The following is a 20,884-nucleotide window of genomic DNA, read 5'->3' on the forward strand; positions in this document are numbered from 1 at the left end:
TTACCCATTATTATTGTTAGTCTCACATTTCTGCATTACTGCCGTTTGTGACAAACCACCACGTAGCAAAAATAGAGGAACATATGAATTTATTGGCAAACCCAAAGAAAATTGTCTCAAATATACAGAAAAGAGAAACATATCAGATAAAAAGGTGTAACCTTGTATATGTACAGAACCATCACAATGACTTCTTCATTTATACAGCAGTTTTAAATTTTAAGAAAAAGTGTGTTACCTTCACCTATAGCAATAAATGGTCGTAATAAGAACTCGCCAGGTCTCTTCCAGTGTAAAGCAGCTACATGATAACCCTGTGTCCACTCTGCTTTTATTCAAGATCACTCTCTTGTCAAAGTAGCCAGTATTAAATCTCATACCAACATAGAAAAAAAAGAAAAAAAAAGAATAACCAAGTTATTACAGGTCATTTTCTTTTCACAGCTGTAGATATAAGTATTATTGAGAGTTAACATGCAGTTCGGTGGGAGCTCATATAAAACAGACATTTACTGCTCAAAAATTATTCTTAGGCAACAAGTGCAACTTAGAGATGTCACTGACATACAGGATGAAACTGATTACATATCAGATGATATAAATTAAAAAAATAAAAAATAAAAAAAATCAGTAAATAGATGCTGGCCACACATTAGGTCCTCACACCAGGCACTTGTATAACCACATCCAATTTACTGCACTCTGAACCAGCTTTTCACCAATAAATTAAACTTTAAAACAAGACAGACAAATAATTGTGCAACAAATGTTTAACAAAACAACAACATGAGACGGAGTCGTTAAGACTGATTAAAAACAAAACAGTAGTTCACTACAGCTTCAAATTCAGAGATCCACCCACCAAACAAAACAGTCTTGGCATGGCTTTGGCTCTTATCCAGCCATGGTTACAGCAGGAGTTATGCTATTTTCATATTGCTATATTTCCAGATATTGATTAACTTGGTTATATGTTTGTGTGGTTTAAAAAATTATGTAATTCTGTAATTTTTACTCTAAAACTATATTTTTGAACTGCAATCTGTCAATTGTTATATAATTTGCAAAAATTGATTAGTACCAAAACTGCTGAAATTGTTACAAACATGACAATTATACGACTACAGTGATCATTTGTCTCATCACAATAGATCAGGTTTAAGAAAAATGTTATACTACAAACTCTTAGCATTACAGGAGGCCTTGTGCTTTAGGCAATTAGAACTGCAGACAACATTTTAAACAATTTCTGTCCTGAAACAGACATACTTTACTACCCTTGCAGTTAATGCACAATGTGTTATGCACAACGACATCGATTCATCCAACAAACCTAAAAATATCATGTTACTACAGGTTTTTTTTGATGTGCACGGAGAATTTTATTGCTATAAAATGCTATGGAAATGGAAATTTCCACATGCCTTATTACTTTAAAGAAGAAGTGTGCCAAACATTTGGACGCTGGTATTCCAAATACAAGATTTCACATTTTGGTCAGGCTTAAGATCCCAAATTTATAGGGCCCTCAATATTGAAGGACAGTTTTTGACAAACAAATAGTTTTTTAAAAGTAGGTTAAGAGTCAAGTGTTCCAAAAGAATTACCAACCATTCAACAACCCTTTTTTTGTTTTGCTTTTTTAAACACTTACCAAACTGATACCACATCAAAAAATGGCAAAGAAAAACAGGTTTATGTACAAGTGCATGAGAAAAGAAGTGTGAAATATTTCCAGGTGCACTCCAAGGTGATGGAAGAGGCAGAACCCGTAACGCGGTGGCAATGGATTTATACAACCAGCTTTAGATTATGGTATAATTTCTTTATCTCCTAAAAAATAAATAACTTTGGGATTCAAACTCACTCAACAGAATCAAAAACTGAAGCAAAACACAATGAGACCTTCGTTGTAATGCTCCTCAACTGTGGCATTAGTCTCAGAGAGCCTCTGTACATTCATTAGACTGAACCAATGACAGCAGAAGGACAGATTCTTCATCTGTAGCTAAGGCCAAAATTTATACTAAAAGGTGAAAAGAAAAGTATCTGGAGACAAAAAGAGCGTCAGGAACAGCGGCAGGCCATGGGGCCCTGTAAGAAACCTGTTGCTCAGTTGCTTGACAGGTTGTGCCTGCTATTCAAGCAGATCCTGTGCAAAGAGAAGACAAGAGCATAACAGGGAAGTCAGAGACAACACGTAAGCAAACAAAGGCACATATGCAAAGATTTCCCTTTCCCTTTAAACACCAACCAGTTATCTATACTCCCCTAAAAAACTTGCGTACTATTTGAAAATTTTCTGAAAAGCTGAAACATTTAAATTATTATTTTTCTATTAAGTTGTTGACGCTGAAAAAAGGGTAATGAACAACTCGTTTCTACGACCATGAAGCTGCCCAAAAGCACCATTAACAGTAGCTAATATTCTTAATAGCCACTAATCGTTCTTATTGCCCATGTTTCAAAAAGGGAAGAAAAGTTAGCCACTGTACCTCATCTGAGTCATCATGAAACTCTATTTTGCCATTTTGAGTGTGGTTGGTCTCCAGCGGTTCGTCTATCCCATCAGCAGCATTGGCCTCAACATGCTGCTGTAGCACAGAGTACCTGTGAACCAAGAACCTGCAGGGCACATTCACACATTGCTCAGGTTAATCACAACCATTTGAAAACTATGCAAAGCAAACATGAAGAGCATTTTTAACAACTAGATTACAAAGTTTGTTATGCTCCACATATTTTCCTGTAGACAGGCTAAGGTTATCCGCTGGAGTAAAATCCTGTGTGCCAAGGTATACTAACCTGCCACCGCAGACATATTTCTTGACAAAGACTACTCCTGCTGCAATACTCAGAATCAGGACTATGACGACTGTTATCACAACAGGCACAGACTTGGAGGCCTTATTGTCCACCTGTGAATGTAAGAGCAAACAAAAAAGAAAATGGCAGTATAGGAAGAGATATACTTGAATATGGGGGGGGGGGGGCTCTTTCAGCTGCTCCCTCGTTCATAAAGAGTCACTACAACAGACTGGTCTGCATATCTATCTAAGAAAAAAACAAAACAAACAAACAAAAAAAACTGAATTTCCTGGAGGAACCTACCCAGGTGATTAATAAAGTTCTATCTATATTTGATGCGGCATTTTTACCCCAGATTCTTTTCCTGGTGAAACCCCAAAGAGGGATTTGTGTCTCCTCCCAGTCTCGAATCGAGGAAATTTGTGTAAACCACTACACTATGGAACCACTAGTCTTGAGAGCTTGAAAAAAAGATGGCAATTGGAGTTCTGAGAACCTAAACAGTCATTTGAAACAACTAGTATGCTTACATGGATAAATATGAACAATAAGTCTTAGTATGCAGAGATACTGACCAGAAGTTCCGGGCCGACTAGGTCACTCACACACCTCTTGCTGAGGTCGATCTCTTGACGGAAACGCACCTCTCCTCCTTCACATTTATCCCCAGGGATTTTCCTGTAGCTGTGGACCAAGAGCACAGTGATGACTGCATGATCCGCCTATCAAAAGTGCATGATTGCTGGGGATTTGGCTGTGGTTTTGACTGACAGAGACTGTATAATAACCCAGTTTTAAAAGCTATTCCTAGCAGGCTGTATTTACACTCATTCTACATGATAAGAAGTTATGTTACATAAGCAGAATCCTGAAACTAAACAATTGACATTCAGGGGTTCTTAGAGACACTGGGATGCTGGCTCACTGAGATCTTACCAAATAAAAAGAAAACTGCTCTACACAGAAAAATCTTTAAAAACAAAAAGCAGATTCAGATTAAAAATAACAAATGAATAATAGTAAAATAAATTCTTCTTTGGCCCATTTAACTTTTCACAGAAAATATCACAAACAAATTTAGGCTTTTAAATTTTAAATGAATTTTGTGCTTTATTTGGCTCTGATTAGTACTTGTGAACCAAGTACTTGTGATAAGTAATAAATTACAAGGTAACTACATTGAAAATTCACGTGCATCAATAAAACAGTCTACCTTACATTCTGCACTTTTCTGTACATATAAACATGTGATACAGCAGAGGTTCCCAAAGTGTGGGGCCTGCCCCCTAGGGGGGGCGCAGAGCCATTGCAGGGGGGGCGCAGTATGAAAAGGAAAAAAAAGAAAAAAAAGAAGAGCGCTTGGACACTGTGGACAGGTTTTTGACGGGGCTCCCACATAAACGCAAAGCAGGAGATGAAGCATCGCCAAATATGTTTCCAAACCAACTTCCTTCCAAGCCAAAGACAGGAAAATATGGTGACGCATATCTTCCCTTTGGCTTCACCTGCACAAGTGCCAAGGTAGCTCTCCCCTGCAAAATTAGTTTCCCTGCGTCGGGAGCAGCGCTAGGCTCTCCAAATCACGGACAAACAGGATCCCACATTCTTGATTTTTAGTTCACAAACACTTCTTGTAATAACTAACTACTCCTGACATTTTGGACATGTTAGCTCTTTAGTAAAGTTACAGTGGGATACAAATAATAACAGGCTGATCCTGCCGTAATTTGTTCCCCCGGTTCAAATCACGGACAAACAGTATCCCACAGCTGTTTATCTGTTTAAACCCATTTTGCACAGAGAGGCATTTTTTGAAAAATGTATTGACAGCAATGTTGAATATCATTACACAGGAAAAAAAACAACTACACGTAAAATAATTACACTGTGACGCCTCGGCCTTTCTAAATCGAGGGACAGTAACTGCGTGTGTGTATGTCAGCGTGTAAAACCTGAAGATAGTCAGATTAACAGTAACAGTATTTTGTCTCCATCTGCCATTCTGCAATTCATCTCATGTAAACAATGGCGCACAGCGTGACGTGACAAGAGGCACATACCTTTGACGTTGCGTGACGAACTCTGTAATCCTCGTCCACACGTAAACACAAAAAAGGAGTTTTAAATAATCTCCGTTTTCGGTGAATCGCAACGCCGTTTACGTGTTGACGAAAAGCCCAAACGAATAGAAACAGCTGAGTTTTCAAAAATACCGGTGTAGGTGTGGACGTAGCGTAAAAGAGTTAGTAGTTTATTTTATTACTACCTGTAATTTATTGCCGTTTACTTGTATTTGCTTAATTGTTTACTAAATGTTTGGAGTGTGAAATAAACCGCAATGGAGTTTGTAAACAAAATATGGGTGTGTGTGTTTGGAGGATGTGTTTGTGCGGGGGGGGGGGGGGGGGGGGGGTTAGGTGGTGGTGGGGCGCGAACATTTTTCTTGTAAAAAAAGGGGGGCCTGGCAAAAAAAGTTTGGGAACCACTGTGATACAGCATGTTAACCACATACAAATTCTATATTGTAATACAGAACTGCTGTATTATGACACAGCAATACTCAAGACCTTACAAGACTATCATCTACATCCATATTAGAATATCCATGTTGCTGAGGAAGAGAAATAAAAACCCCAAAAGCAAAAAAATAATGTTTTTATTCACTACATTGTGGAGTGTGCTTGTAAATTATTATTAGTATTCAATTTTAAAGTGTTATATCTGTTTTCTAATTTGGTTCACTTTGATTTTTTTATACTCTATTATTCAATAAGTACCACCGGGAGGATGCATTAAAAAGGTATCCTTTTAAAAGCATCTATATATTTTAATACATCTATTAATATTTCACATTAATTTTTTGATAAAGTTTTAAAATAAGACGAGATATGATATATTGCCTCACTCCCAGTCCATAAGGGTTGAATTCAACAATTATTCACATTTATAGATTGGTAGGTATGCAGTGAGACAACCAAGCCTAAATAAAAATGTCCTTTTTACATGCACTCTTACTTTATGGCGTTAGAGGAAGCAGATAAGGGTGACAGTTTAGACTAACTACTCTGTGTGATAATTACTTCCTCATTCTAAACACTTTTTTCTCTTTTAGAAAAGAAAAAACACGTTTCACACTTGTGTAATCATATCTGTTTAAATATTGTAAAACAAGTAGACTATTTCTGATCAAAGCTCAGTGCCAGCATGCTGCTTTGAATAAAGTGATGGTGCAAGACCCTGTTTATAGGATAATATTGCTGTCAGTACTGCTGTTTAACATTAAACTAACAATAGTGGGGAGCAGAGATCTCTTGGATACGAAGGTTGAAGCTGGAGCCTTACCCACTAGTCTGCAATTGTTCCTCTTTGCCCTGCAGACAGAACTCCAACACTTTGTCTGTCAGGTCCGGCTGCTCCACACACTCCGAGCTGTTCTCTTTACGGTAGTACCCAAAGTCACTGCAAACAGTCACACAAAGCCAAATTTGATAAGTCCTTGAAGCCCCAATTCGTTAATGGGGAAATAGCCGCTCCAGTTTGCTTTTACACTGCAGTTTGATCTCATTTCCTCATGCTAAAATTAAAATCATTTATGTTTTTAAAGTCCATTCATTACAAAGACAACATCTTGAATGAGCTCCAGCAAAATATCTACAACAGTCTGATCATCAATAACAACACTCAGTTACAGTTAGCTAGTGGTGCTTATACTTCAGCATATTACAGTCTCCACCCAAAACTTATTCTCAGTAGCCAAAAATAACTGCAACATTATCCGCTGAAACCTGACATAATGACACCAAGTTGAGGATTCTGACAATTTGAGCAGGTGATTTCAAGTCTTACCACATGAAGTCATCCAGGGTGCATGAACACGGGGTTGGCTCGGTGCTGACTTCGTAATCGCGCCCGTTCCAGCAAACCGAGTCTTTCCTTAGACGTAAGAACTTCTCTTTGTAGCCCAGCAAGCAACCATCATCGGGATCACTGATATCATCAGAGTGGGCCAACCACTGCACATAGTCACTGTCTTCACCTTTAAAAAAAAAAAAAAATAATAATAATAATTTCTTAGTATTACACCATGTTTAATTTAAAATAAAAACCTACTGACAAACAATATGTTTAAATCGCATCACTCACATGTTCTAGTAATTAGTTCTTTGAAGTCAATGGTAAACGAGGTCCAATACTGGCTGAGGTAAGAGTCTCTGTAGCCCCAGATACTAACATTCATAGAACGTGCTCCTGGCTCTGATGCAAGTCCAGTAAAGAAGATGGGATCTTTGGTGAAGTTGTACTCATTCCAGCACTGTCCTTCATCAGTAGAAAATCTGGCAGAAAAATATTCTAACATCAGCATAATCAGCGTTGGCAAAAAGGCTAAAAGCAACAGCATGTTATGGATTACACATAAACTTTTACATTCATGTTCCTCAAGGCTTGGTTCAAACAATGTCCATGACAGTGATGGCAAAGACCAAGAGTTTGCATACAAATTCCTCACCCCCAACCAGTCGCGGCAGATGACCACCCCTACCTGAGCCTGGATTTGTTGAAGGTTTCTTCCTGTTAAAAGGGAGTTTTTCCTTCCCACTGTCACCTAAGCGCTTGCTCACAGGGAGTTACATGTTGGGGTTTTCTCTGTTTTCTTACGTATTGTAGTGTCATTACCTTACAATATCAAACACCTTGTGGCAGCTATTGTTGTAATTTGATGCCATATAAATAAAACTGAATTGAATTTAATATTTTCTAGTCTCCATACATTGCGAGAGTTTGCACAGATATTTACTACAGGCAAAAGACTGCATGTCAGTACACCGTAGTTTTGTGCATGCATATTGATTATTTGTGGCAGTTGAGACCTGTGCTAAGTGAAAGTAATACATAAAGATCAAACTTAGTAAGAATACCATTGTAACATTTATGGAAAAGTGCCCAGAGTTATGATTATGGCATGAAAGAAAACATGTTCGTATTTCATCAAATTAATGGAAAGATCTGAATTTCTAGCTGGACACAGTCAGCTAAATCAGTAAATACCAGTTAAACAAGTCTGGCGTTCCCTTTAAGTGCAACTCACTTAATCTTGTTGACAGGGTTTGTCATGCTCTGCTCCACGGCCACCAGCAGACCTCCTGAGTCCAGAATAGCATAGTGATGGGGTCCATCAAGAGCCTTTATCCAGGTATAGCCACCATCATCAGACACATACACATCTGGTCTCATCACTGAGATGGCATCACCAACACTTCCTGATAAAGCAAATACAGATAAAGAAATCTTAGAAGGGCAAAAAAGCCATATTTATTAAAAGATAAATTATGCTCATGTTTATTTAAAAAAAAAAAAAAAAGTTTAAAAAATATTATTATGAAAGCTCTGAGGTTTACCGTGAGCTATGATGAGACCCACAGCATTTGGTTCAGTCAGAGGGAGCATGGGGATGCTGAGCTTCTGAGAAGTACTGTAGGCAGCATGGATGTGAAGACTGCACTGCAGATAATAAACCAAACACAGCTATTTATAGTATTAAGTAGTAGATGTGCTGGTCCTCGTTTCCTAGTTTTCAAATAGCACTACACAGTACCTGTGAACACAAACACTGAGGTTTTTCAAGTGTCTTTAATGATTTATATTATTAGCTACTAATAAGAATATATATGAAGGAACCTTTAAATCACATTGATCGACACATACACAATAATAATAATATAAAGACAGCAACTAATAATATACAAATAACTCCTTTAATATATTATAAAAGACTGAAGTGAATGCTGAGTAATGCTAGCTGAGTAGGTAGCATAACAGTGTTCACAGATGGCAGGAGCTCTGTTGCTACACTAGTAAAGAACGGCGGCACGTTTGGGGTAAATTTTTGAGGAAGCCTGGTGAATCAATAACCTTAAACCACTGGGTTATATTTAACACAAATCCTCTATCATACAGGCACACGGCCTTGTTATCCAAGCAACGCTCATATTTACTGACAGAGTGTACACTCCCTCTGTACGCAATAAAAAAAGAAGCATTCCTTACTAACACAATCAGGGCAATCAGTTTCATATCCACGATTGAGCTCCTGTAAGTTACATGAACTAAACACAAGTTACACAAGTTTTATTTGCTTGATATACCAAAACACTGTCAATGCTTCCTTAACAATTAAAACTACATCAAGTGTTCACCGCCCAACATGACCTACAGTTTCAAGTCTGTAGAGTTTATAAACAACAATCTGAATCCTTTGTTTCCTTTCCTCTTCATATGAAGAGAGGAAGGTCTGGGTTGGAGTTAAAACACATACCAAATACAGGCTACATAAAGTATTCCTCATCTTTTTCTCATCAACATAAATCGGGACTAAAGGAAGAGCTGCATCTGCTTTTTAGAATTTTTTTAGGTTTAAAAACAGCACTCGTTTTACTTTATTTCTCATTACACTGCTTCTGGGCTGAACTTTTACTACGGGCAGGGCTTCGACAGTTAACACATGCCAGAGTGACAGAGAACCAGGTAAGGCAAAGGTAACACATTACTCAAGGCTAACAAGTGTTTTTCCAGATGACAGAATAATCTGTTCCACGAAGACTAAAGGAATAACTCCAGGAAAAATAGCTTGTTTTTAAAGCCACACTTCCCAGGGCTGCTGCAGAAACAGTATTTAAAAACAACAGCAATAAAAAGACATTACAACAGGCAGCCTTTTAAGGCCTGACAACACAGTCCTGGGCTAAATATTTAATGTTTGCTAATAAAGCTTTAAAATAGATTATTTATTGATTAGTGTGGTTTTATTTTATTTATGCTTTAATGTCATTATTTTATACTCGTGACATAACAATAAGTCATCGTAAACATATATCAAGGCTCAACTGAAAAAAAGAAGTAGAAGAAGAAGAACCCAGCCCTAGTCTCAACAACATAAGCTCTGATCTGTACTTCAAAACTGATTTCTCAGAGCACAGTTTGACCCTGTACTTTATAGACATGTACAACAGTTTTCACCAGGCCAGATCAATTTTGTTTTTTCTCTAAACACAGCAACTTCTTCCATTTTCCCTTTTTATTTTTCTAATATTTTATTTACCTTGTCTGGGTCCTTGGCTGTAGCATCACACTTGCTGTTGGCAGGTTTCTGGAGGGGTACCCACTCCCCTCCCTGGTCAAAGGACACCACAGACTGCACAGAGTTATCTGGAACGACAAGACAAAACTTTTACAGTTGCAGAAACTTTGTGGGAACTCCTGTCTGGAAATGGCATGCTGGGGAAAAAAACTTCAATATGTTTTTTCCCCAGCAATATGTAATAATGGTCAGATTTATACTGTATGCAAGGTTTAGGTGGTGCTCAGTTACTTCAGAGAGGTAACACATCTAACACTGAGCAGCTCTTTAAATATTTATACAACACCATCTCTCTGGTGTAAAATAGAGCAGTCACAGGTGTGTGTATGTGTGTCTTTGTGCGTGCATGTCTATGTATTGCGTCCATGTATGTGTGTGTTTCAGGGGGAATCTGATTACATGTATATGTTGTTACTTCTTTATCTAAGAAAATTCAAATAGAATAGAGTTAGAACAGATCTACCTTCAGCCAGGACACTGGTGATGAAAACCCCTCGTAGAGAAGTAACATTAGTGAAGTCCGTATCTCCCCCCGTAGTGGTGTAAAGGTGGCGCTCCAGTGACTTGGAATACACAGTACCTCGGTCGTCTGACACATAGATTGTACCAAATCCAGTATCTGTAGAAAAAAAAAAAAAAAGTATTAAAATGTAATGTGAGGTAATAATACCCGTTTCAAGATACTGTTTCAGGGCCGGTTCTGTAATAAGATATGCTAAGACACACTCTCTGACGCATAGATGGGGTGTAACAAGCTCTAGGGCCTTTTTAACAAAAGCCATTTGCAGGCACTGTTCAAACTACCACGTAAGACTTTGGCTCACTCAGAAAAGTCCCTGCATCTAAAAGAAAAATCACATTTGGCTTTGTGTGCTAAACATGAAAGTCATCAGAAGTGCTGTGAATGACAATTAATGATTAATGTATGACTTTTGAATGTAACTTGTTACTCAGTACAAGGTTAATATGTTGAAGGTCTAGTTGCTCATGTGGGGACGAGTAAAAACCTTCACACTGATTAAAGAAGAAGTAAATCTGCTTAGTTTTTCGATGTCTGATTTAGGTCAACCCAACAATAAACTAAAAGAAAAATTAACAATATTAGTGAAATTACACAACCAGTTTTACATGTTTAAGAACTATAATGTAATTCACAAACGCGCAACATAGTAATAATTACCATGCTTTCAGTTCATTCAGTTCTCTACATTCACTAAAAGCAAAAGGACAGAGTTTCTGTATCTGCTGACCTCCTGGCTCGTCAACATGCATGAAGACCATTTCATCGTTCGCTGCCAGGATAGAGTAGAACTGCTCATGACCAACAGGAGGCAGCTGGGCAATGTTCCAACTATCACCCTGATCCACTGATACGTGGATTGTCCGCAGGGTGCCCTGTGGAAAAGGTGGGGAAGGAAAGAAAACAGATGAAGGGAGGTGAGGACAGGAACAGCTCACATATTTTTATTACTAATACTGTTTACCTGTACTGGGGCAAATTAGAAGAACATTTAGCAAACTATTCTCATATGTAGGCTCTGATAAATTGAGTAAAAATGACTTCTCCTGAGGGAGGAACATGAATATGCTTATGATTGTATTGCTCTCTGCTAATTTCTCCATCAGTCGCGATGTCACTTTCAAACTTCCTCATAAGTGTGTAGTTACATGAACCAAGTGATATCTCTTTAAAAAACAAACCAATAGAAAGAACAGCTATTTTGAATATGCCTGTACTACAACATAATAATAAAGTCATAAACAGAGAAGGGCAAACAAACAATATTTCACCTGATCTAGTTTGTATATTATCTAGACTACAACCCGCTGTACACTGACCTTTCCCGTCATTACAGATGCAAAGAGGAAGCGTCCGCCGAGGCCAAAAGAGTAGATCTTACTGGCAACAGTCTTGATGGTTTTGCCGTAGTTGGTCGTCCTCCTCAGTTCCAGCATTCCTCGATCAACTGAAAAATAAATTGAAGGGGAAAAAAAAAAAAAAAAAAAAAAAAAAAAAAAAAAAAATCACAACTTAGACATGCAAGAGCAACAAATGCATGCAAAAATATAAGTGCAGCTAATAATGACAGCCTAAATCATGAAAATATGGAGGAAGTTACAGCTGGCTGGGAGTAAACATCAGTGTGATGCATGTTTCCACTTAAATTTTTTATGTTTCTTGTGAAAAATTCTACACTGCCCTAAATAAATTCAAGAGACATATTTCATGCACTGCTCCCCAGTCATCTACAACACAAAAATAAATGAGATTAAAGTACATGTTGATTTACTCCAGCTTTGGTTAGATGGGGGAATTACTTACTACAGGAGCCGTTGAGGCTGGCTGTAAAGTAGATTGTATTTTTTCTTCCCCTAGAAGGAGAATGGAGATCATAGAGTGATTACACAGTCAGTGACATATTTAGTAAAACAAATATACACTGCTTTATTAATGAGTATGCAATGGTATGCTTGCATCTTAATAAACAACAGTGCACGCAGAAGCATTCTTGCAACAAAGAAGAAATCGGGTCTAATACAGGACTCTGCTGCTGTAAGACTGCTTGAAGTCTTGCTTCACAGTGCAAGTCACATGATGCTGCTTATCAAATACAATCAGGCCTTTATAAATATGTACTTTCTGTTTCTGTTGAGTGTTGTGTTCAGAAAACTCCTGACCCAGATGAAAGTGACCCATTTTCCTGTAGCCTTTTAAGCCTAACTTCTATAGGGACAGTAATCAAAGGTTATGTTTCAGGAAGACTTTTTTAAACGCGCAGTTCCTCTGGACACCTAGACAACACAGCCTTAAAGCTGAAACTAAAAAGACTAGATAAGACTGTGACAAATACCAGGAAGAGCCATGAAAAACAGCATTTGTGCTGCAAGGGCTTGGCCACAACATGGGTAATTAAACAGCCGATGACTGCAATGTAGTTTTAGTGCCCATTTGGGGGGGGAAGAAAAAAGGTGCAGCAACAATAAATCCTGATAGAAATGATAGAAAACCACTGAACATGTATGTCCCATAATGACAAAAATCGTATTTCTCCCTTTGCTTATCTTAAATCATCAAAGGGGCACGTTTGCATAACTTTAAACACATTAAGAAGAGAGTAGGTTTAAGCATATTTTATTTTGATAAACAATGAAGCACTATATTAGAGACAGGTGGAACTTCACCGTCTTCCTCTGCCTGTAACAATGAGGCTGTTGAAAAAACTAAAAGTCATGCTGCCTTGCAGGTTGTACAATCACTTCTTGAAATATCGCTGCATGCCATACCAGTAAGAAAGCTTTTTGCTCTACTTCCCCCTTAAAGTGACTAAAAACAATTCCATGAAACTTTTTGCTATTGTGGTTATAAAGTTTGTACTTGTTCACTGAGCACCTGAAGAAGATTCTGGAGCTATCAGTTTGTCTTTTCTTACCATTTTACCAGACACACCATTCTGTGAATGTTTTTCCAATTCACGCCAAAGTCTTCAGACAGCCACAGCTCATACTGAGAAAGGAAACAACAAAGAATAAGTCAGTACGTATCCGCAACAGCCCCACATAAACATGGGGCAGAACAGCCAGTTCACTGACTCAAAAGCCATGCTTATAAATGCACTCTGTGCAAACGTACGAAACACTTGAACTTCATTGAATTATGTGATGTAATACATGCATGCAGAGGCACTACTTGAGCTTTCAACTTGAACGAAACAATCCACTTTGAATCCTAACTGGTTCCTTTTCACACAAAATACAGGTCTTTAGTATTCACTACTTACGTCGTTGCTGAGGACAACCAGCACACTGGAATTCTCAGGGTTGTACGTGATCTGCGTCAAGGGGTTAAAAGGCAAGTTCCGGTCGGTGAAGGTCTTTCCAAAGTCCTCAGAGACAAAAATGCGGGTCTTGAGGTCTCCAGACACTTCAGCTGTCAGAATCACCTAAAAGCCAGAGTTCAACAGGTTCTTAGTGGTTAGTTCACGTCTAAAAATATTCTTGATGAGTACATGAAGTACATGAAGTACATGTGGTGAGGACTTGATCAAGGTAAGGCTTACTTTGCCTGAGTTACTGGGGCTGATTGCAATGCCGAACTCTGATCTGATGAAGGTGTTGTTGATGAGGACGGTTACATCCTGAAATGACTTGCCGTAGTCCTCGCTGGCAGAAAAATTGTTTCAGTCAAATTAAATACAAATAAAATATAAGCAATGTGCATTTTTCCAGACTAAAAGGTAAATTCCATTACCTTCGATAGAGTTTCGACTGTCCAAGTTTTACCATGAAGAAAGGGACCTGAAACGTTGTCAAGGCCAGAATAACCTGCCAAGAAAGAAGGTTTAGCTTGAGGAAAGTGGAGCATGCACCATTTATGTAAGTGCATAAGACCCTTAAGTGTGTCATCTGCATTAAGTCTACAAAGCCAAGTTTGCAAAAACCACACCGCAAATCTAATGTAAAACATGTTAGGTGCAAATGGTGATAAGTACACTCACCCCTGTGCCATCTCCAACCCAAGCCAGCGACACCGAGCCACTCAGGTCATGGAATTCAAACTGAGAAAAACAGCCAAAACATGTTCATAAATATGTAAAATATAGAAAAGGCAAACAGCGAGGGTTGATCAGCATGTCTTAACAGCAGTGTGAACTGTGTGAAACAGAACAACTATTCAGCTGAGCTCACAAAAAGGGACAAACTGACATTGCAATTATAAACTGCAGCCACAGCCTGTTTGAGTTTTTGCTTCCAATGTATTTTTGCTTTGACTGGCAGCATGTTTCGCCTCACCATGTGTTCTGGCATAGACAGTTTAGTGTACAAAGTGTCTATTCTGTTATCAGAACAGACGAGCAGACCTAAAGCTTCGAGCAGTTACTTGAAAGACTTCCGAACGCAGCTACAAAATACCACAAGACAAGTAATTTAATTTTCAGAATATAATTTTGGGGGAAATTAAACCTTAGCTGTATTTACCTGATGATGAAACAAAGAAAACTTGCTTTAATTGTCAGAGTCAGTTATGAAAGCTTTCAATCTTAAGTTCTATCAAGTGTCCAATTATTCATCAACTGTATGGATGGTCACAATGGGTCTTTTTCACCATAAGTAGCTTCAGTACCGGTTGAACCTGCAGCACTATCCTCAAGGCAAGGAGGTGGCTGAGCCGCTGGGAATTCTATCAACTCCAGATTACTGGGGACAAGTATACAAAGACTGCAATGCAAAGTTGATCACATGGCAGTGAGGAGCTAGGAAAATAAGCAGCACAGGACTCTCGTTTGCTTTGTGGAAAGAATTGCATAGTTGAGTAGATCAGATGTTTTCTCTTCCTGGATAGATTACATGCTATAAACAAAGATGAAGAAGGGGGGGGGGAAAGACCATCTCTGAACCTTAAACTCTCTGCTTTAGATACCACACAAAAACAGCTTTAATTACAAAATAACTGCTGCACAGCAAGTCACATGGATTTCCCCTGGGCCAATTTTCCTGGAAACATTCAGGCATATTCACTGAGTGAAGGCAGAGGAAAGATTGGATAGTTTAATACCAGAATACAGCTCCATGCTTAAAATGACTTCAGTGCAACCTTATAGAGGCATTGTTGTCATTCTGTACAACCAACGCAAGTCTAAAGCATGAGGAAGACTCAATACAGTACACCGCACTGCTCCGAATATTAAAGAAAAGAAATCATTGCAGCCTAGGGGTGTTAAGCAACAAGGCAATGTGATACCTTGCAAGACTGCCTGAGCCTGGGGAAAGTACTGGGTATATTGCAAAATCCCTTATGGTAACACGTAAGGTGTTTTGTTTTGAACCTATGTTTATTGATACAAAAATACTGGTTTATGTATTCTAGGCTACCGGACATGCAGGTAATAAGAAGACATCGGAGTTCACTGATGAGTATGAGCGCAATGAATAGCTTATTAGGCCTAGTCCCTGCACCTGCTTAGCACCTGCGTATCATCTTCTCGTCGTCAGACGTGTTAAGTGTAACAGGACCTCAGCTGGTAACTTACATCGTGGGTGTTGGCGTCCAACTTGGTGGCATATCCTTGAAGAGCTTTACACGAGTCGTCCTCTTCGGTGCTCCTTCTTTTTATCTTGTGGTTTGGTGATGGAGCCAGCCATGCGGGCAGAGACCTCTTTACGATTTTCGCAGCTTTCCCTTCAGTGTTTGAACGCCTCACAAAACCCGACTGCCCGAAGGGCTTGGAGCCCAGCTGAAAATCTACACCTGCTGTCAAAGTGCAAGCCGATAACAGCAGGATGCCGCGGAGCAATAGTCCCATCTTCGTTCCTTTTGCCACTGACAAAACAAAAAAAGAAGAGGGGTTTAAAAAAAACAAAACAAAAACACGTCTTTGTTTTCTTGTCTAGAAACACTGAAGGTCGCTACAGCTCTGCCGCGGATGACATCAACAAAACAGTAGTCCTCCTGACAGCGACTATTTTGGGCTTTGGAAACACGGAGCGCCCTCAAAGCTCCCACTGTCTCACTCCGCGGTAGCGCAAATTAAATAAATTTTTAAAAATCGTAATCTTGCAAATCAGCCGGCGTGCTACCGCCAATTATCCACAGAGTAACTCCTAACAAAAATACGAATTGTGTCTGCAGGTCGTAATGCTCTATGCAGAGTGGCGCTGCGATTGGCTGGTCTTCAACTGTGGCCCACCTATCGGGCCTTCCAATTGGTTCAATTGTGAAAAGGCAGTGCCAAAGGGATGGAATGGAGTGGAGGAATTATCTGGCATTTATATACGAGCCACGATTAACCATACATTTATTTACTCTACATCAGGGATGTCAAACTCATTTTCAAGTGGGCCAGTGAAATTGCTCTTTCTTTCAGTGTAAAGACGTTTAACCATTTCCTCAGTTATCTTCACATACAATCATACAGTATGATACAGTTTTCTTTAAATGAATCAAAGTAGATTTTTTGTATGGCCTGGCACCCTCTCAAAGTACATTTAGCAATTCTGTTTCAAATCTGACTAATTTAGAATTGTGCATGTGATGCATAATAATCCCATGACTACTGGTCATGTGTTCAAAATAACTTAAAACAACCCTTAACCCAAATTCAAAACAATCCTCAGCTGTCTGGATATGCAAAACCCCAACCCAATACCTGTGATCCCATTTCAACTCTGGGTTTTAGTTTTTTCAGCAAATCTGTTGTGAAGGAGTAAAATAATGTCTTGTCATATAAATGAAGCTGGGTAGACTAGATCAGAAGTCATGCTACTTGAGTGTTGTGGCTCAAGCCAGTCCAGCAACTCTGCCAGCAGCAAAAACATTGACATAGCATGGCAGCCAAAAATAAAAAACCTGTTGAACAAGTTTCAGTGGCATAAAACTCCCTGAAAACTTGAGTTTGAATCTAGAATTTAGCTATTCCCAAATGTTTCTTGGGTCATCAAGGATATCCTATTAGTTTTGTTTATTGAAAGTATGTTTCTTTATTCAGATACATTCAGGAAACCAGACAATCACAACTGTGAAGCAGGATTCCTTCACAAAGGGGCCTTACAATGGACCTGAACTCCCTCCCACTGCATAGTCAGCTAATAAAAGGTAGGGAACAAAGCCAGTTTTATTCATTCGAGATGTGACTTCCAAAAACAAGACCAGAGCTTTTCTAAAAGAACCAGAATCTTCCAGTCCTGCTGTACAGTGTGCTGAGGAAAATTAGTCATATTAATAGATGCCACAGTGTACTTTAATTTGCCTGAGCACCCAGCCCATAAACAGGCGTTGCCATTCACTGAGACTGTGGGAAAGGAGAGCCTCTGTGTAAATAAGTTTGACCCACATTGACGAGAATCACGTTAAACACATGACATGAGTTTAATAATGCTCATCTAACATCTGCAGAAATCTCAATATCTATCAATCACTCTTACTGTGCAGTCACTTAACATTTAGCTGTTTGCTGTGATATCAGGTATCGTTAAAAAAAAATCCTGCTCACCTTGTACTGTCATTAAAACAAATTAAACTGTTTAGTGGAGCCTATCAGCCATAATTAGTGCCTGAACAATTGTTTGAAAGAAAAGTTCCACTTTTAAGAAGCTCTGACTAATAAGCGTGAAAAACATGAAATACCACACCCAGATTAATTTTGGCTCTGCAATTCATTAATATATAAAAGAAAGTAGGATCTAATAGGGGATCACACATGATCTATTTACAGTGCTTGATACAATGTTTAGACCAGGGGTGTCAAATGTACAGCTCACAGGCCGCATCCAATTATATCTGGCCTGCGAGATAATTTCATATGTCAGTTATTCGGTATGTGGGAGTTGAATCTTTTGCCCTGCTGACAATCCATGCAGACAGGGGTGGAACTTCATTTTGATGGGCACACCATGAAGTCAATCAACAGTTTTTATATTCAGCCATTTTTCATCGTGGAGGACAAAAGGTTTCAAACTTAAAACCTTTTGTATGTTCTCCCTAGTGGTAGTAAATGCATAAAAATAAGGCTTTTATGAAAACACTGAATAAAAATTGCTTCCTTGAAAAAAGTCCAAATTTACAGTTCACTATTAAATGTTACATGAAATAAACTATATACAAAGTGTCTTTAAAAGGCAGAGATGCAGAAATGTCTGCATGTAGCACATGTATGGTTTGTCCACAGCTGCCCTAAATTACCAGTATTGGTAATAACCTCCTTGAATCGCTACCTTATTGTGGTGGACAGGTTTGTGTGTCCCAGGAGCTATGTTGTCGGGGGGGCTTTTGCCCCCTGGTAGGGTCTCCCATGGTAAATTGGTCCTGGGTGAGGGACCAGACAAAGAGCCATTCAAAAACCCCTATGAGTAGAAGATCAAGGGAACAGTTCACTGTGCCTTTGGTTTGGGGAACAAGTTGGTGGACTCTTGTCATCTTACTGGGAGACTTCAGCATTCATGTGGGCAATGACAGTATGACCTGGAGGGGCGTGATTGGGAGGAATGGCCTGCCAGATCTGAACCAGATGAGTGTTCCATTACTGGACTTCTGTGCAAACCACAGTTGATCAATAGCAAACACCACGTTTGAACATAAGTTTGTCCATAAGTGCACGTAACACCAGGACACCCTAGGCTGCAGGTCGATGATTGATTTTGTATTCATATCATCAGATCTGTGTCTGTACGTTCTGGACACTCAAGTGAAGAGAGCAAGTAGTTGCTGAAGCAAATACTGTGGGAGTGTGGGAGTTCAGAGAGGCCTTGGAAAAAGACTTTTGGACTGCCTCAAAGACATTCTGGCAAACCGTCAGGCCAATCAGGAGGGGAAAGGGGTGCTGTACCTGCACTGTGTAAAGTACCGGTGGAGCGCTGCTGACTTCAACTGAGGATATTGTCAGGCAGTGGAAGGAATACTTTGAGGACCTCCTCAACTGCACTGATAGGTCTTCCGTAGATGAAGCAGAGTCTGGACACAAGGGGAACAACTCGTCCATTACCAGGGGTGAGGTCACCGAGGCAATTAAACAACTCCTTGGTGACAGAGCTCCTGCGATGGATGAGGTTCGCCCTGAGTTCTTGAAGGCTCTGGATCTTGTAGGGCTGTCTTGGTTGACACGCCTCTACACTGTTGCATGTAGATCAGGGGCAGTACCTCTGGATTGGTAGACGAGGGTGGCAGTTTACATCTTCAAGAAGGGGGGACCAGAGGGTCTGCTCCAACTACAGGGGGATCACACTGCTAAGCCTCCCCAGCAAAGTCTATCCCAGGGTACTGGAAAAGAGAGTCCATCTGTTAGTCGAACGTTGGATACAGGAGGAACAAGGAGTGTTCCAGGTCACGGGACACTGGACCAGCTCTTTACCCTATCAAGGATACTTGAGGGTGGATGGGAGTTTGCCAGTCTACATGTGTTTTGTGGTCAAAAGTCAAAAGTGAGCTTTCTCCAAATTATGGCTAACCTTAGGCTAGTGTTCTGGGAATGTTCCCCTATTTCAAGGCCCCAGGGCAGACCCAGGACATGCTGGAGATATTATATTTCTCAGCTGGACTGGGAATGCCTTACTGTTTCCCCGACCTCCGGACAAGCAAGAGGAGGTGGCCAGGGATGGCCATGGGTCTGGGCTTCTCTGCTTAGGCTGCTGCCACCATGACCCCTGGTTAAGCGGAAGAAGATGGATGAATGGCAATAACCCAAATCCTTTGTTATGTTCCATGGCTAATGGCCAGTCCCTCAATATGCATAAGCTCTTGAAATGTTGGTTTTAATGTTAAAATATAATTATTGTTAATATCCACAAGTTTTACAAAAGAAAAGCTGGAAAAATTGGACAGCACATTGTTATCTTTTGATTAAGATGCCAGATTGCATTTGCTTACTTTCACCTGTAAAGACAGAAATAAAATCTGTTTTTTTCTGTTTGAATGTTCTCTTGATTAATTTCTGTCCAGTGTGCCAGCTAAAATGGGTGTGTAAAAATATGAATTCAGTTTAGTGCATTCAGTCATTTTAAACATGTTTTTGACAGATTTCTAAAATATTTATATTTTCTTATTTTTGTGGTAGATGGTCTCAAAAATTTGTTAAGCACTGGAGGCCTAACCTGACATGAGATCAATTAACTAACAATATAACTGATAATATACCAAGAAACACAAAGAAACAAAAAGCAGTCATCTAGTTGTACATGATTTGGATCCAGGTTTGTTAGGCACCAGATTATTTAATTTTTGATTATACCAAATTTTATTGTGGGATATGCACTTTATATCCACAATATGAAGTAAAATAAAACTGGTTCCCACTAAATAAAGAGAAGCATAATTAGGGCAGTAAGGAAGAATATTCAATTACACCTAACCCCTAGCCACATTCTGTACCTTGATGTCACAAATTCCTTAAAAAAACAATCAAATTAGTAATCTATATGTGAATCTTTGGTTTTGGAGCTGTTGAGAGTCAC

At 39.2% G+C, this 20,884-nt stretch overlaps 1 protein-coding gene across 1 annotated transcript; it reads right to left on the bottom strand.

Moving 5' to 3' along the window:
• Positions 1-72: 72 nt before the first annotated feature.
• sort1b (sortilin 1b) lies at positions 73-16,664 on the bottom strand. The gene is made up of 20 exons (XM_003444924.5): positions 15,973-16,664; positions 14,440-14,499; positions 14,193-14,266; positions 14,002-14,104; positions 13,723-13,884; positions 13,375-13,448; positions 12,267-12,316; positions 11,783-11,910; positions 11,194-11,338; positions 10,407-10,562; positions 9,905-10,011; positions 8,205-8,307; positions 7,895-8,066; positions 6,952-7,142; positions 6,655-6,844; positions 6,151-6,267; positions 3,384-3,492; positions 2,806-2,918; positions 2,496-2,625; positions 73-2,152 (listed from the first exon to the last, which is right to left on the bottom strand). The coding sequence occupies exons 1-20, from the start codon at positions 16,243-16,245 to the stop codon at positions 2,138-2,140; spliced, it is 2,472 nt and encodes an 823-aa protein (XP_003444972.1). The 5' UTR covers positions 16,246-16,664; the 3' UTR covers positions 73-2,137.
• Positions 16,665-20,884: the final 4,220 nt, after the last annotated feature.

Source organism: Oreochromis niloticus, linkage group LG20, assembly GCF_001858045.2.
Source record: "Oreochromis niloticus isolate F11D_XX linkage group LG20, O_niloticus_UMD_NMBU, whole genome shotgun sequence".
In the NCBI taxonomy this organism is placed as follows: domain Eukaryota; kingdom Metazoa; phylum Chordata; class Actinopteri; order Cichliformes; family Cichlidae; genus Oreochromis; species Oreochromis niloticus.